The sequence below is a fragment of the Oenanthe melanoleuca genome, chromosome 22, assembly GCF_029582105.1.
Source record: "Oenanthe melanoleuca isolate GR-GAL-2019-014 chromosome 22, OMel1.0, whole genome shotgun sequence".
Lineage (NCBI taxonomy): Eukaryota > Metazoa > Chordata > Aves > Passeriformes > Muscicapidae > Oenanthe > Oenanthe melanoleuca.
In genome coordinates, this window is record NC_079355.1 from 3600636 (window position 1) to 3616825 (window position 16190).

The 16190-nt window shown below is 53.1% G+C and overlaps 1 protein-coding gene across 1 annotated transcript in view; it reads left to right on the forward strand.

The window, feature by feature from the left end:
* GFRA2 (GDNF family receptor alpha 2) overlaps window positions 1-16190 on the forward strand; it is a 39005-nt gene that overhangs the window by 9267 nt on the left and 13548 nt on the right. Inside the window, exons 2-4 of the mRNA XM_056508616.1 lie at window positions 369-683; window positions 3601-3684; window positions 13459-13807. Of these exons, the coding sequence (XP_056364591.1) occupies window positions 369-683; window positions 3601-3684; window positions 13459-13807 (748 nt within the window). The remainder of the gene's footprint in view (window positions 1-368; window positions 684-3600; window positions 3685-13458; window positions 13808-16190) is intronic.

The following is a 16190-nucleotide window of genomic DNA, read 5'->3' on the forward strand; positions in this document are numbered from 1 at the left end:
TCACCTGTACCCTGTTCACCTGTGCCCTCACCGGGGTGGGGATGCTCTAGGGGGTGACGGGGGTGCTCACCTGTGCCCTCACCTGTGCCCTCAGCTGTGCCTCACCTGTGCCCTCACCTGTGCCCTCATGGGGGTGAGGATGCTCTAGGGGGTGACAGGGTTGCTCACCTGTGCCCTCACCTGTGCCCTCACCTGTGCCTCACCTGTGCCCTCACCTGTGCCCTCACCTGTGCCCTCATGGGGGTGAGGATGCTCTAGGGGGTGACGGGGTTGCTCAGCTGTGCCTCACCTGTGCCTCACCTGTGCCTCACCTGTGCCCTCACCTGTGCCTCACCTGTGCCCTCCTCTCTCTCTCTCTCTGTCCCCAGAGCAGCTCCTGCGCTCGCTGGCCGCGCCCCCGTCGCCGCCGGCGCTGGCCCCGCCGGGCTGGCGAGCGCCCGTGGACTGCGTGCGAGCCAACGAGCTGTGCGCGGGCGAGCCGGGCTGCAGCTCCCGCTACCGCACCCTGCGGCAGTGCCTGGCGGGCCGCGACCGGAACACGCTGCTGGCCAACAGGGAGTGCCAGCTCGCCCTGGAGGTGCTGCAGGAGAGCGCCCTGTACCACTGCCGCTGCAGGAGGGGCATGCGGAGGGAGCTGCAGTGCCTGCAGATCTACTGGAGCATCCACATGGGGCTCACCGAAGGTACGGGGGGGTGGGGAGAGCGGGCGGTGGGGAGAGACAGAAATCTGGGGGTGTGAGGATGGGGAGACTCCAAAAAATGTACCTGGGGTGGTGAGGATGGGGAGACCCCAAAAAATTCACCTGGGGTGGTGAGGATGGGGAGATCCCAAAAAATTTACCTGGGGTGCTGAGGATGGGGAGACCCCAAAAAATTCACTTGGAGGTGCTGAGGATGGGGAGACTCCAAAGGATACTCCTAAGGATGGGGAGACTCCAAAAAACTCACCTGGAGTGGTGGGGATGGGGAGACTTCAAAGGATAATCCTAAGGATGCATAGACCCAAAAAAAAATCCACCTGGGGTGGTGAGGATGAAGAGATCCCAAAAAATTCACCTGGAGTGATGGGATGGGAGGCACAAAGAAAATTCGCCTGGGGTGGTGAGAATGGGGATGGAGAGACCCCAAAAAATTCACCTGGAGTGGTGGGATGGGGAGACCCCAAAGGATAATCCTAAGGATGGCGAGACCCCCAAAAAAAATCCACCCGGAGATGGTGGGGATGGGGGGACACCAAAAAATTCACCTGGGGGTGCTGAGGATGGGGAGACCCCAAAGGATCCACCTGGAGTGGTGGGATGGGGAGACCCCAAAAGATAATCCTAAGGATGCGTAGACCCAAAAAAAATCCACCTGGGGATGGTGGGAATGGGGAGACCCCAAAAAATTCACATGGGGCTGCTGAGGATGGGGAGACCCCAAAGGATCCATTTTGGGGTGCTGGGGGTGAGAAGATCCCAAAAAATCCACCTGGGGTGGTGGGGATGGGGGATACCAAAGGAGAGTCCTGGGGTGGTGAGGAGACCCCAAAAATCCATCTGGGGGTGGGAAGACCCCAAAAAATCCACTTGAGGTGGTGAGGATGGGGATGGGGAGACCTCAAAGGAGCACCTTGGGGTGGTGGGGATGGGGAGCCCCCAAAAAAATTCAATTTGCGATGTTGGGAATGGGGGGACACTAAAAAATTCAGCTGGGGGTATTGGGGGTGGGGGAAACAAAACACTGGGGAAGTTCCCAAACCCCCAAAATCTCCTGGAGTGGCAGAAGAGGGGGGTTGGGATGAGATTTTTTTTTAAGCCCCTTTCCAGCCCAAACCAGGCTGGGAATTCTGGAACTGGATGGGAAAGGTGCCCGAGGGTGGGAAAGCCGCACCTGAGGATGAAGGAATTGAACCCCAGGATGTGGGAACTGGACCTGAGAGTGGGAAAATCGGATTTGAGGACGGGAAAACTCTTCCAGAGGATGTGGGGGAGCCGCATCTGAGCCCCCCGGGGTGAAATTCCCTCCAAATCTGGGTCAGCGAGCCCCAAACCCGGCCCGGAGCAGGAATTACACCTTAATTGTTTCCGGCCTCCACTGAGCAGTTTCCCAGTTTTGCGGGAGTGGGAATTGTACCTGGAGGAGGGGGAGGGGGTTAAAAAGCAGCGAGGAACCCAAATTTGTGCCTTTTCTCGGGAATTTTGGGGCTCTCCCGGCTCTCCAGCCTCCTTGCCGGGGTTAATCGCGGCTGGCGGAGGTTCCAGCGCCCTTTGAACGCTCCGGAATTTCCCTCGCAAGCAGCGGGAGCCGAGCGGGGCTTTAATTATTGATGGGGAGGGAGGGAACGGGGCTGGAAAGGCGCGGAATGAAGCGGGAAAAGCGCGGAGGGGAGAGGGAACGGCCTGGAGAGGGATTTGGGTCCTGATCCCGCTCCTGGGGAGGAGCAGGAGCCGCCCTTGGGGCGTTGTCCCCAAATCCCGTCACCCTGAGAGCGGTGACACCCCTGGGGACATCCCAGAGGAGTTTCCCCCCCAAAATTTCCTGGGAATGGCTTGGAGGGGGATTTGTGTCCTGTTCCCATTCCTGGTGAGGATCAAGAGCCGCCCTTGGGGTGTTGTCCCCAAATTTCATCGCCCTGAGAGCGGTGACACTTCTGGGGATGGGGACAGCCCCAGAAATTTCCCGGGAATGTCGCTGTGGAGCAGAATTTGGATCCTGATCCCATTCCCAGTGCGGATCAGGAGCAGCCAAAGCCGCCCTTGGGGTGTTGTCCCCAAATTCCTTCACCATGAGAGCAGCGGTGACATCACTGGGGACATCCCAGAGGGGTTTCCCTCCCGAAATTTCCCGGGAATGTCGCTGTGGGGCAGAATTTGGGTCCTTTTCCCATTCTCAGTGAGGACCTGGAGCCGCCCTTGAGGCGTTGTCCCCAAATCCCTGAGAGCGGTGACACCGCTGGGGATGGGAACATCCCAGAGGGGTTTTCCCCCAAAATTTCCTGGGAATGGCTTGGAGGGGAATTTGGATCCTGATCCCATTCCCGGTGGGGATCAGGAGTAGCCAGAGCCGCCTTTGGGGCGTTGTCCCCAAATTCCATCACCCTGGGAGCGGTGACACCGCTGGGGACATCCCAGAGGGGTTTTCCCCTCCCAAATTTCCCGGGAATGTCCTGGAGCAGGATTTGGGTCCTGCACTTCCCCACGGAAATATTCCCATTTTCCCAAGGAAGGAGGTGCGAAACCACCCTACAATCGGGATTATTTTAGGTTTTTAGGCGTTTTTAGGGGATTTTGTAACAACTACAAGAACTCAGAGTTGAGTGTGAACTCCAAAACTTCCAGCCTTGATCTGTGTCCATCCCCATGGAATTCCGACCTTCCCAATCCCAGTCCCAATTCCCGGAGCTCCTGGAATCCTTTGGAACTCAGTCACTGCCAAACCAGGACCAAAAAGTGACCAAAACTCCCCTGAACCGCTCCCAAATCCCCTTTTCCTTTAATTCCAGCGCTGGGAAATCATTTTGCTTTTCCCTCCCGTGCCTGGAGCCAGCTGAGATTATTCACCGCGGGCTTTAATTTGCTTTTTTTCTGCCTTTTTTTCCTGCCTTTCCTCCCACCGAAGGAGAGGAATTTTATGAAGCCTCCCCGTACGAGCCGGTCACCTCTCGTCTCTCTGATATATTCAGACTCGCTTCAATTTTCTCAGGTAATAAAAGCGCCGTGTTTTATCTCCTCTCTGCCTCCACCTCCCTCCCCTGGGCTTCGTCCTTTGCTCCTCCAGCTCCTCCCGCCCCTCCTTCCCTCCTGCTCCCCCCAAATTCGGCTCCCCGAGCAGCATTTTGGGGGGTTTGATGCGTTTTTGGGGTGGGTTCTTTCTCTTTCGGGTCATGCCAGGTGGGGTTTAGGATTTTACCTCGTGGCTGCCTCCAGTCTGGGTTTATATAAAATTATCTAAAATGATATAAATTCCTGGAATTCCCGTTGTTCCCAGCGCTGGGGCGGGCAGGAGGGGGAGGCACAACCCCAGTCCAGCCCCTCCCATCCCCGTGGAATTCTCGGGGGGGTTTGGGACCCTCAGGATGGGGAGGAGCCCGTTTGGTGTCCCCTCCCCGGGCAGTGCCTCGAGCCCAGCTCTGGGAATTGTTGGGAGGGATGCTGAGATCCCGGGGACATCCCTGTGACCCTTTGGGGCATCCCTGTGTCCCTTGGAGCATCCCTGGGTCCCTCTGGAGTATCTTTGAGATCCTTGGAGCGTCCCAGTGTCCCTTAGAACATTCCCGTGTGCCTTAAAACATCTCTGAGCCCCTTGGAGCATCCCTGAGCCCTTTGGGAACTTTTGGAGACTCCCAGTGTCCCTTGGAACCCCCTGGAGAATCCCAGTGTCACTTGGAACATTCCTGATGCCCGTGGAATATCCCTGAGCCCTTTGGAGCATCCCAGGTGTCCCTTGGATCATCTCTGTGTCCCTTAGAAGATCCCTGAGCCCTTTGGGAACTTTTGGAGCATCTCAGCATCCCTTAGAACATTCTTGAGCCCCTTGGAACATCTCAGTGTCTCTTAGAACATCCCAGTGTCCTTTAAAACATCTCTGAGCCCCTTGGAATATCCTGGTGCCCTTTGGAACATCCCAGTGTCCCTTAGAACATTCCTGTGTCCCTTGGAGCATCCCAGTGTGCTTTGGAAAATTCCAGTGTCTCTTGGAACATCCCAGTGTCCCTTAGCACACTTTTCTGTGTCCCTCAGAACATTCCTGAGCCCTTTGGGAACTTTTGGATCATCCCAGTGTCCCTTGGAACTCCTTGGAGCATCCCAGTGTCACTTAGAAGGTTCCTGATCCCCTTGGAACATCCTGGTGCCCTTTGGAACATCCCAGTGTCCCGTGGAATATCTCTGAGCTCCTTGGAACATCCCAGTGTCCCTTGGAACATTCCTGTGTCCCTTGGAGCATCCCAGCGCTCCTTTGGAGCATCCCAGTGTCCCTTAGGACATCCCAGTGTCCCTTAGGACATTTCTGTGTCCCTTGGAGCATCCCAGTGTCCTTTGGAAAATTCCAGTGTCTCTTGGAACATCCCAGTGTTCCTCAGCACATTCCAGTGTCCCTTAGAATATTCCTGTGTCCCTTAGCACATCCCAGTGTCCCTTAAAACATCCCAGTGTCCCTTTGGAGCATCCCAGTTCCTCCTCCAGGGAACCCAAACTCCGCCGCCATCCTCGGGTTCGAATTTTCCCCCTTTTCCACCTTGGATTCCCCCAAATTTCCCCCCCAACCTTCCCGTTCCTCCCCCACCCCCATCCCAAACCAGCCCAGCGCTGCCTCGGCTCCTCCCCTGGGAACCTTTCCCCAAATTCCCCCCGCTGCGGGATTTTGGGGGGTCTCGCTGTCCCCACACCTCGGGGACACCTGTGAGTGTCCCCGCTGTCACCCACCGCCCTCCAGCCCCCGGGCTGAATTTTCCAGGTTTTTCCAGGCGAGTTTTCCCCCCGAGCTCAGCGCGGGGTTTTTGGGATGATGCTGCCACCCCCCTCCCGTCTCCCGCCCGCTTTTTTGGGATTACACTGGCGTTAGGAAAACGTCGGAGCTGTCGGGAAGTCTGGAGAGCAGCGAGGATTAGACACTGCTTTATCCAGGGAGGCGCAGGAAAAGCCTGGCTGCGGATTTTGGGGAGGGGGGAAGGAGCTGTGAGCACCGCGGGGACCCCGATGCTGCTGCCACCCCTCCTTGGGGACAGCCGGCCCCGAGCTGGCCCCGAGCGCTGAAGGGAAGGAGATTTTGGAGCTGTATCCTAAATTCTCCTTTCCCCACCCAAATCCTCCTTTCCCCACCTAAATTCTCCTTTCCCCACCTCCCAAATCCTCCTTTCCCCACCCAAATCCTCCTTTCCCCACCTAAATCCTCCTTTCCCCACCCAAATTCTCCTTTCCCCACCTAAATTCTCCTTTCCCCACCTAAATTCTCCTTTCCCCACCCAAATCCTCCTTTCCCCACCCAAATCCTCCTTTCCCCACCTAAATTCTCCTTTCCCCACCTAAATTCTCCTTTCCCCACCCAAATCCTCCTTTCCCCACCCAAATTCTCCTTTCCCCACCCAAATCCTCCTTTCCCCACCTAAATCCTCCTTTCCCCACCCAAATCCTCCTTTCCCCACCCAAATCCTCCTTTCCCCACCCAAATCCTCCTTTCCCCACCCAAATCCTCCTTTCCCCACCTAAATCCTCCTTTCCCCACCCAAATTCTCCTTTCCCCACCCAAATCCTCCTTTCCCCACCTAAATTCTCCTTCCCCACCCAAATTCTCCTTTCCCCACCCAAATCCTCCTTTCCCCACCCAAATCCTCCTTTCCCCACCTAAATTCTCCTTTCCCCACCCAAATCCTCCTTTCCCCGCCTCCTAAATCCCCTTTTTCCCCCCCACCCGAGCTCTGTCCATCCTCTGGAGAAAATCCAAACCGTGTAAGAACTGAGGAGCCAGCGCTGCCCCCTCCCCACGCAGAGAACCCCGGGATGCTCATCCCGGCTGGATCCCCAGAAAATCAGGAGAAGGGAAAAATTCCAGTTGGGAATTCCACGTGGGCACCCAACCCGCCCCCGTGGGGACAGGCGGAGGGGACAGCCGGTGGCCCCAGCCCCCCGCCCGCAGCTGCCCGGCCCCGTTTCCGTCTCGGCTCATGCAATTTTCATGCTCGTGCTTTATTAATGAGCTCCCCAGCAGCGCGGCGCTTCCCGAGCCGCGGATCCATTAAAACGCAGCCGCGTCCCTGCGGGTCTCGGGCAGGGCAGGAGCGATGCTCCCGACCAGGAGACAGCGCATCCCAAAATCCCGGCGTTGTGCTGGGAATCTGCTGCTAGCCGCTTCGGGGAGGGGGAATTTGGGGTGTAGGGAGGGCTCAGAGCATCCCCCAAACCAGGGGAAATAGAGACACAGGTGTCCCTCACCTCTTAAACTCCTGTCTCTTAAATCCCCTTTTCCCGCCTAAATCCTCCTTTCCCTGCCTCTCGAACCCTCCTTTCCCCATCTCGTAAATCTTCTTTTTCCCGCCTAAATCCTCCTTTCCCTGCCTCTCGAACCCTCCTTTCCCCATCTCTTAAATCTTCTTTTTCCCACCTAAATCCTCCTTTTCCTCGCCTCTCCAATCCCCTTTTCCCCGCCTCCCAAATCCTCCTTTGCCCACCCAAATCCTCCTTTCCCCACCTCCCAAATCCCCTTTTCCCCTCGAGCTGTGTCCATCCTCCAGAGAAAAACCAAACCATCCATCCCTGCTCCATCCTGGATTTTTTTTTTAACCCTGGATCCTTTGGGATCCCTTTATTCTGGGAATCCCTGAATCCTGGGAATCTCTGAATCCTTTGAGATCCCTGAATCCTTCAGGATCTCTGAATCCTTTGGGATCCCTGAATCCTTCAGGATCCCTGAAACCTTCAAGATCTCTGAATCCTGGGGATCCCTGAATCCTTTTGGATATCTGAATCCTTTGGGATCCCTGAATCCTTTGGGATCCCTGAATCCTGGGGATCCCTGAATTCTGGGAATCCCTGAATCCTTTGGGATCTGTGAATCCTTTGGGATCTCTGAATCCTGGGAATCCCTGAATCCTTTGGGATCCCTGAATCCTTTGGGATCCCTGAATCCCTTTCGGGAATCTCTGAATCCTTGGGATCCCTGAATCCTTTGGGATCCCTGAATCCTTTGGGATCTCTGAATCCTGGGAATCCCTGAATCCTTTGGGACCCCTGAATACTTTGGAATCCCTGAATCCTGGGAATCCCTGAATCCTTTGGAATCCCTGAATCCTTCAGGATCCCTGAATCCTGGGAATCCCTGAATCCTTTGGGATCCCTGAATCCTTTGGAATCTCTGAATCATTTGGGATCTCTGAATCCTGGGAATCCCTGAATCCTTGGAATCCCTGAATCCTGGGGATCCCTGAATCCTTGGGAATCCCTGAATCCTTGGAATCCCTGAATCCTTTGGGATCCCTGAATCCTTGGGATCCCTGAATCCTGGGAATCCCTGAATCCTTCTGGATCCCTGAATCCTGGGGATCCCTGAATCCTTTGGAATCCCTGAATCCTGGGAATCCCTGAATCCTTTGGGATCCCCAGCAGGGTCTTGCTGGTGGCTCTCAGCTTGGGGACAGCAGGACAATGTGACAAAATTCCTCCCCAAATTCTCGTCCCCGTTCAGGGCTGGTTTGGGGACGCAGAGGAGCTGCGGGCTGAGCCTCACCCAGGATTTGGATTTGCTAATTAGCAGCACCCTGCAATTAGGCTAATTAGGAGCCTTCCCTTGGGGCCAGCAGAAACTGGGAGCCAGTGGAGGAGAATCCACGGATTTGGCCAGAAAAATCCACGGATTTGGCCAGAAAATCCACGGATTTGGCCAGAAAATCCATGAATTTGGCCAGAAAATCCACGGATTTGGCCAGAAAATCCATTAATTTGGCCAGAAAATCCATGAATTTGGCCAGAAAATCCACGGATTTGGCCGGGCTGTGGAGGGGAGGGAATGAGGGATGAGGTGGCTTCAGAAGGGACACGGAGGGTGATCCATCATTCCCAGAAAAAAACCAGGAAAATTCAGCGTTTGTTCCCAGGCTGGGGCTTGGCCTCATCCGTCCTCTCCTGAGGGATGGAATTCCCAGCATGGAATTCCCAGCCTGGATACAGGAATTGTCCCTTCCACCCCTGTCTGGAGCTGTCCCAATTTTGGGGAGCCCCAGAGGGGCTGTGGGATCCCCAGTGAAGTTGGGTTAATTATTCTGTTTTTGGAACAGAAGAATTATTAATTATTCATTAATTACCATTCTTTGAAGAACTGACAAAAGGAATGAAATTTTGCAGATTCACGGCCTGGATTTGAGGGCTTCTCCCCAATTTTGAGGACATCTCCCCATTTTTGAGCACATCTTCCAATTTTTGAGGACATCTCCCCATTCTTGGGGACATCTCCCAGTCCCAGCTCCGGGGTGTTTTCTCATCCCAATTTTGAGGACATTTCCCAATTTTTTAACTCCCAATTTTTGAGGACATTTCCCCATTCTTGGGGACATCTCCCAATCCCAGATCAAGAGAATTTTTCCATCCCCATTTTTGAGCACATCTTCCAATTTTTGAGGTCATCTCCCCATTTTTGAGGTCATGTCCCCATTTTTGAGGACATTTCCCAATTTTTGAGGACATCTCCCTAGGTTTGAGCACATATCCCAATTTTTGAGCACATCTTGTGATTTTTGAGGACATCTCCCAATCTCAGCTCAAGAGCATTTTCCCCTCCCAATTTTTGAGATCATCTCCCCATTTCTGAGGACATCTGCCAATCCCAGCTCAAGGGTGTTTTCCCATCCCAATTTTGAGGACATTTCCCAATTTTTTAACACATCTCCCAATTTTTGAGGACACCACCCCATTTTTGAGGACATCTCCCGATTTTTGAGGACATTTCCCCATTTTTGATGACATCTCCCCATTCTTGGGGACATCTCCCAATCCCAGCTCTGGGGTGTTTTCCCATCCCAATTTTTGAGGTCATGTCCCCATTTCTGAGGACATCTCCCTAGGTTTGAACACATGTCCCAATTTTTGAGCACATCTCGTGATTTTTGAGGACATCTCCCCATTCTTGGGGACATCTCCCAATCCCAGCTCAAGAGAATTTTTCCATCCCCATTTTTGAGGCCATCTCCCCATTTTTGAGGACATCTTCCAATTTTTGAGGACATTTCCCCATTTTTGAGGACATCTCCCAATCCCATCTCAAGGGTGTTTCCCCATCCCAATTTGGAGCATATCTCCCCATTTCTGAGGACATTTCCCCATTTCTGAGGACATCTCCCTATATTTGAACACATCCCAATTTTTGAGGTCATCTCCCCATTTTTAAGGACATCTCCCCATTTCTGAGGACATCTGCCAATCCCAGCTCAAGGGTGTTTTCCCATCCCAATTTTGAGGACATTTCCCAATTTTTTAACTCCCAATTTTTGAGGACATCTCCCCATTCTTGGGGACATCTCCCAATCCCAGCTCAAGAGAATTTTTCCATCCCCATTTTTGAGGACATCTCCCCATTTTTGAGGACATCTCCCCATTTTTGAGCACATCTTCCAATTTTTGAGCACATCTCCCCATTTTTGAGGACATTTCCCAATTTTTGAGCACATCTCCCCATTTTTGAGGACATTTCCCAATTTTTGAGGACATCTCCCTAGGTTTGAGCACATATCCCAATTTTTGAGCACATCTTGTGATTTTTGAGGACATCTCCCAATCCCAGCTCAAGAGCATTTTCCCCTCCCAATTTTTGATGTCATCTCCCCATTTTTGGTCTTCAAAATCTTCTCTGCCCTCTGTTATCTTGAATCTTCTAATTTCGGCATTTTATGTTTTCAACGTCTTCTCTCCTGATTTAGCATAATTGATGTTCCAGCTTCCTTGGGGTGTTTCAAACAAGTTATTGAAAAACTCCCAACATTTTTTCATGCTGTGCACCTGTTGTAAACACTGATCTAAACTAAGAAATCCACAAAAACTGCGAGAGTGTGATTGAACAGCAAAATGTGCAGAAATAACTGGACAACAAAACACAACTAAATCAAGTTTTTGGCTGGTGCACCCACACGAGGCCCAGATTTGCAGGGACATGTGTGGGGTTTATTGTCGGGTGGATGGTCAGGACAGGCTCAGGAATTTTCTATATTCTGGTCTGGAAGTTTGCAGTTTATTTTTAGGGCTTGGGTAAATGAGGGAGAGAGTGTGAGAGAGAACAAGAGAGCAGAGACAACAGAATAAAGAGCGATTTCCTGTTTGCAATACAATTCTTCTGTGTTGAATATTCTAATTTCCACTGACCAATCTACTACAAAGTACTAATTTCCTAATATTTTCATGCAACCTACAGGAATTGCTGTATTACCATGTTTTATTGCTTTTTTATCTCTAAACCTTTCCTGCCATGCTTGGGACAGGATATCTGTTGGTATTTGTGGCATTTGGCATTATCTAAACAAAGGAAGAAGCCCTAAACCTTCACATGGCTGTTCCCAGCCTCACAATCGAAAATTGTTATAATTTCTATTCCACTCATGGTTTCAGAATTTTTCTCTAATTTATAAATTTTTCTGTTTCCTGCCCAACGGACACACCCACAGGGCTCCAAACCCCGCTCAGCCTCACAAAATTATTATAATTTCAGAATTTTGATGACATCTCCCCATTCTTGAAGACATCTCCCAATCCCAGCTCAAGAGCATTTTCCCATCCCAATTTTTGAGGACATTTCCCCATTTTTGAGCGCATCTTCCAATTTTTGAGGACATCTCCCCATTTTTGGGGACATCTTCCAATCCCAGCTCAAGAGAATTTTCCCATCCCAATATTTGAGGACATTTCCCCATTTTTGAGCACATCTCCCTAGGTTTGAACACATGTCCCAATTTTCTCTAAACCTCCATATTTACGAGGTTATTCTGTTTCCTGCCCAACGGACACACCCACAGGGCTCCAAACCCCGCTCAGCCTCACAAAATTATTACAATTTCAGAATTTTTCTCTAAACCTCCATATTTACGAGGTTATTCTGTTTCCTGCCCAACGGACACACCCACAGGGCTCCAAACCCCGCTCAGCCTCACAAAATCGGTTTCAGAATTTTTCTCTAAACCTCCATATTTATAAGTTTTTCTGTTTCCTGCCCAACGGACACGCCCACCGGGCTCCAAACCCCGCTCAGCCTCACAAAATTATTATAATTTCAGAATTTTGATGACATCTCCCCATTCTTGAAGACATCTCCCAATCCCAGCTCAAGACCATTTTCCCATCCCAATTTTTGAGGACATTTCCCCATTTTTGAGCGCATCTTCCAATTTTTGAGGACATCTCCCCATTCTTGGGGACATCTTTCAATCCCAGCTCAAGAGCATTTTCCCATCCCAATTTTTGAGGACATTTCCCCATTTTTGAGCACATCTCCCTAGGTTTGAACACATGTCCCAATTTTCTCTAAACCTCCATATTTATGTGGTTATTCTATTTCCTGCCCAACGGACACACCCACAGGGCTCCAAACCCCGCTCAGCCTCACAAAATTATTACAATTTCAGAATTTTTCTCTAAACCTCCATATTTACGAGGTTATTCTGTTTCCTGCCCAACGGACACACCCACAGGGCTCCAAACCCCGCTCAGCCTCACAAAATTATTACAATTTCAGAATTTTTCTCTAAACCTCCATATTTACGAGGTTATTCTGTTTCCTGCCCAACGGACACACCCACAGGGCTCCAAACCCCGCTCAGCCTCACAAAATTATTATAATTTCAGAATTTTGATGACATCTCCCCATTCTTGAAGACATCTCCCAATCCCAGCTCAAGAGCATTTTCCCATCCCAATTTTTGAGGACATTTCCCCATTTTTGAGCGCATCTTCCAATTTTTGAGGACATCTCCCCATTCTTGAAGACATCTCCCAATCCCAGCTCAAGAGCATTTTACCATCCCAATATTTGAGGACATTTCCCCATTTTTGAGCACATCTCCCTAGGTTTGAACACATGTCCCAATTTTTCTCTAAACCTCCATATTTACGAGGTTATTCTGTTTCCTGCCCAACGGACACACCCACAGGGCTCCAAACCCCGCTCAGCCTCACAAAATTATTACAATTTCAAAATTTTTCTCTAAACCTCCATATTTACGTGGTTATTCTATTTCCTGCCCAACGGACACGCCCACAGGGCTCCAAACCCCGCTCAACCTCACAAAATTATTATAATTTCAGAATTTTTCTCTAAACCTCCATATTTACGAGGTTATTCTATTTCCTGCCCAACGGACACGCCCACAGGGCTTCAAACCCCGCTCAGCCTCACAAAATTATTATAATTTCAGAATTTTGATGACATCTCCCCATTCTTGAAGACATCTCCCAATCCCAGCTCAAGAGCATTTTCCCATCCCAATTTTTGAGGACATTTCCCCATTTTTGAGCACATCTCCCTAGGTTTGAACACATGTCCCAATTTTCTCTAAACCTCCATATTTACGAGGTTATTCTGTTTCCTGCCCAACGGACACACCCACAGGGCTCCAAACCCCGCTCAGCCTCACAAAATTGTTATAATTTCTATTCCACTCATGGTTTCAGAATTTTTCTCGAATTTATAAATTTTTCTGTTTCCTGCCCAACGGACACACCCACAGGGCTCCAAACCCCGCTCAGCCTCACAAAATTATTATAATTTCAGAATTTTTCTCTATGCTCTCATATTTATAAGTTTTTCTGTTTCCTGCCCAACGGACACACCCACAGGGCTCCAAACCCCGCTCAGCCTCACAAAATCGGTTTCAGAATTTTTCTCTAAACCTCCATATTTATGAGTTTTTCTATTTCCTGCCCAACGGACACACCCACAGGTGTGCTCAGCCTCCCACCCCTCACCCCAGCCCCATCCCTGACCGCGTCCCTCGCTGTCCCCGCGCAGGAATGGACCCGGCCGCCGCCTCCAGGAGCAACCAGTGCCTGGACGCGGCCAAGGCCTGCAACCTCAACGACAACTGCAAGCGGCTGCGCTCGGGCTACATCAGCACCTGCAGCCGGGAGCTGTCGGCCGCCGAGCCCTGCAGCCGCCGCCGGTGCCACAAGGCGCTGCGCCAGTTCTTCGACCGCGTGCCCGGCGAGTTCACCTTCCGCCTGCTCTTCTGCTCCTGCCGGGACCCGGCGTGCGCCGAGCGCCGCCGCCAGACCATCGTGCCCGCCTGCTCCTACGAGGACAAGGAGAAGCACAACTGCCTGGACCTGCGCGGGGCGTGCCGGGCGGATCACCTGTGCAGGTGAGGGGGGCGGGGTCATCTGTGCGGGTGAAGGGGGCGGGGTCACCTGTGCAGGTGAAGGGGGCGGGGCCACCTGTGCAGGTGAAGGGGGCGGATCACCTGTGCAGGTAAAGGGGGCGGGGTCACCTGTGCAGGTAAAGGGGGCGGGGTCACCTGTGCGGAGGAAGGGGGCGGGGGTCACCTGTGCGGGTGATGGGGGATGGGTCACCTGTGTGTGTGAAGGGGGCTGGGGTCACCTGTGCAGGTAAAGGGGGCGGGGTCACCTGTGCAGGTGAAGGGGGCGGGGTCACCTGTGCGGGTGATGGGTCACCTGTGTGTGTGAAGGGGGCGGGGTCACCTGTGCAGGTGATGGAGGCGGATCACCTGTGCAGGTGATGGGGGCGGGGTCACCTGTGCAGGTGATGGGGGCGGGGTCACCTGTGCGGGTGATGGGGGATGGGTCACCTGTGTGTGTGAAGGGGGCGGGGTCACCTGTGCAGGTGATGGGGGCGGGGCCACCTGTGCGGGTGATGGGGGCGGGGCCACCTGTGCGGGTGATGGGGGATGGGTCACCTGTGCGGGTGATGGGGGCGGGGTCACCTGTGCGGGTGATGGGGGCGGGGTCATCTGTGCGGGTGATGGGGGCGGGGTCACCTGTGCAGGTAAAGGGGGCGGGGTCACCTGTGCAGGTGATGGGGGCAGGGTCACCTGTGCAGGTAAAGGGGGCGGGGTCACCTGTGCGGGTAAAGGTGTGTTTGGGTTTTACCTGTGCGGGTGATGGGGGCGGGGTCACCTGTGCGAGTGAAAGGTGTATCTGGATTCAGCTGTGCAGGCAAAGGTGTGTTTGGGTTTTACCTGTGTGGGTGAAGGGGGGCTTGGGTCACCTGTGCAGGTGAAGGGGGGCTGGGGTCACCTGTGCAGGTGAAGGGGGGATGGGGTCACCTCTGTGAGTGAAGGTGTGTTTCGGTTCACCTGTGCAGGTAAAGGTGTTCTGGGGGTCACCTGTGCAGGTAAAGGTGTGTTTGGGTTTTACCTGTGCAGGTAAAGGGGGGCTGGGGTCACCTGTGCGGGTGAAATGTGTGTTTGGGTTCACCTGTGCCAGTAAAGGTGTGTTTGGGTTCAGCTGTGCAGGTAAAGAGTGCTGGGTCTTCTTCTGATATGGGGAAGGTGTTGGTGTCACCCTCCTGTATTTGGTGTCACCCTCCTGTTATTGATGTCACCTTCCTGGTGTTGGTGTCACCCTCCTGTTATTGATGTCACCTCCTTGGCATTGGTGTCACTCGCCAGTATCTGTGTCACCCCTCGAGTGTTTTTCCCCGCACGGGGACAAATGCCCTGGGGCAGATCCGTGGGTTGAATCCCAGCGAACAGGGATGGAGCTGCATCCCCTAAACCCTCCCAGCTGCATCCCCCAAACATTCCCAGCTGCATCCCCTAAACCCTCCCAGCTGCATCCCCCAAACCTTCCCTGACTGAATCCCCCAAACCCTCCCAGCTGCATCCCCCAAACCTTCCCTGACTGAATCCCCCAAACCTTCCCCGGCTGAATCCCCCAAACCTTCCCTGACTGCATCCCCCAAACCCTCCCTGACTGAATCCCCCAAACCCTCCCCGGCTGCATCCCCCAAACCCTCCCTGACTGAATCCCCCAAACCTTCCCCTCCTGCATCCCCCAAACCTTCCCTGACTGAATCCCCCAAACCTTCTCCAGCTGCATCCCCCAAACCTTCCCTGACTGAATCCCCCAAACCCTCCCTGTCTGCATCCCCCAAACCTTCCCCTGCTGCATCCCCCAAACCTTCCCCGACTGCATCCCCTAAACCTTCCCTGGCTGCATCCCCTAAACCCTCCCTGACTGAATCCCCCAAACCTTCCCTGACTGATCCCCCAATTCTTCCCCAGCTGCCGAATTCCCTCTGTCCCCCTCGGGAGCCGAGGCTCCCGCTCCCCGTCACTGTCACCCCGTTTGTCACCGGGCTCTGCCCCTCCTGTCCCCCGGGGCTCCGGATCCTCCCCCGCGCTCCAGGAGCGGCTCCTTTTCCCATCAAGGTGATGGAAATCCGCGGGGAGACAGATGCGAGCTCCGAGCGCTCCTCGGGCTGCGAGCGGCGATGTTTGAAATGTGGGAATGCGGCTTTTTATCAAAAACTAATCCGAGCAGCCCGGTGTCCATGAATAAAAGATACCCGGGAATGGCAGCGCCTCTCCATCAGGATCCGCTCGGAGCGGGAAAACGGGGCTGGAAGAGGCCACGAGCTTTAATTCCTGCTTGGAATGAAACCCCCAAACCCGGAGGGGAAGGGGAAAAGCTGCTGGGAGTGTTTGATCCAAGGTGGAAATGGTTTGGGTTTTTTTTGGGAGAAGAGTGGGAGAGTCTGGATGGGAGCTCTCGCTCTGGGAAATG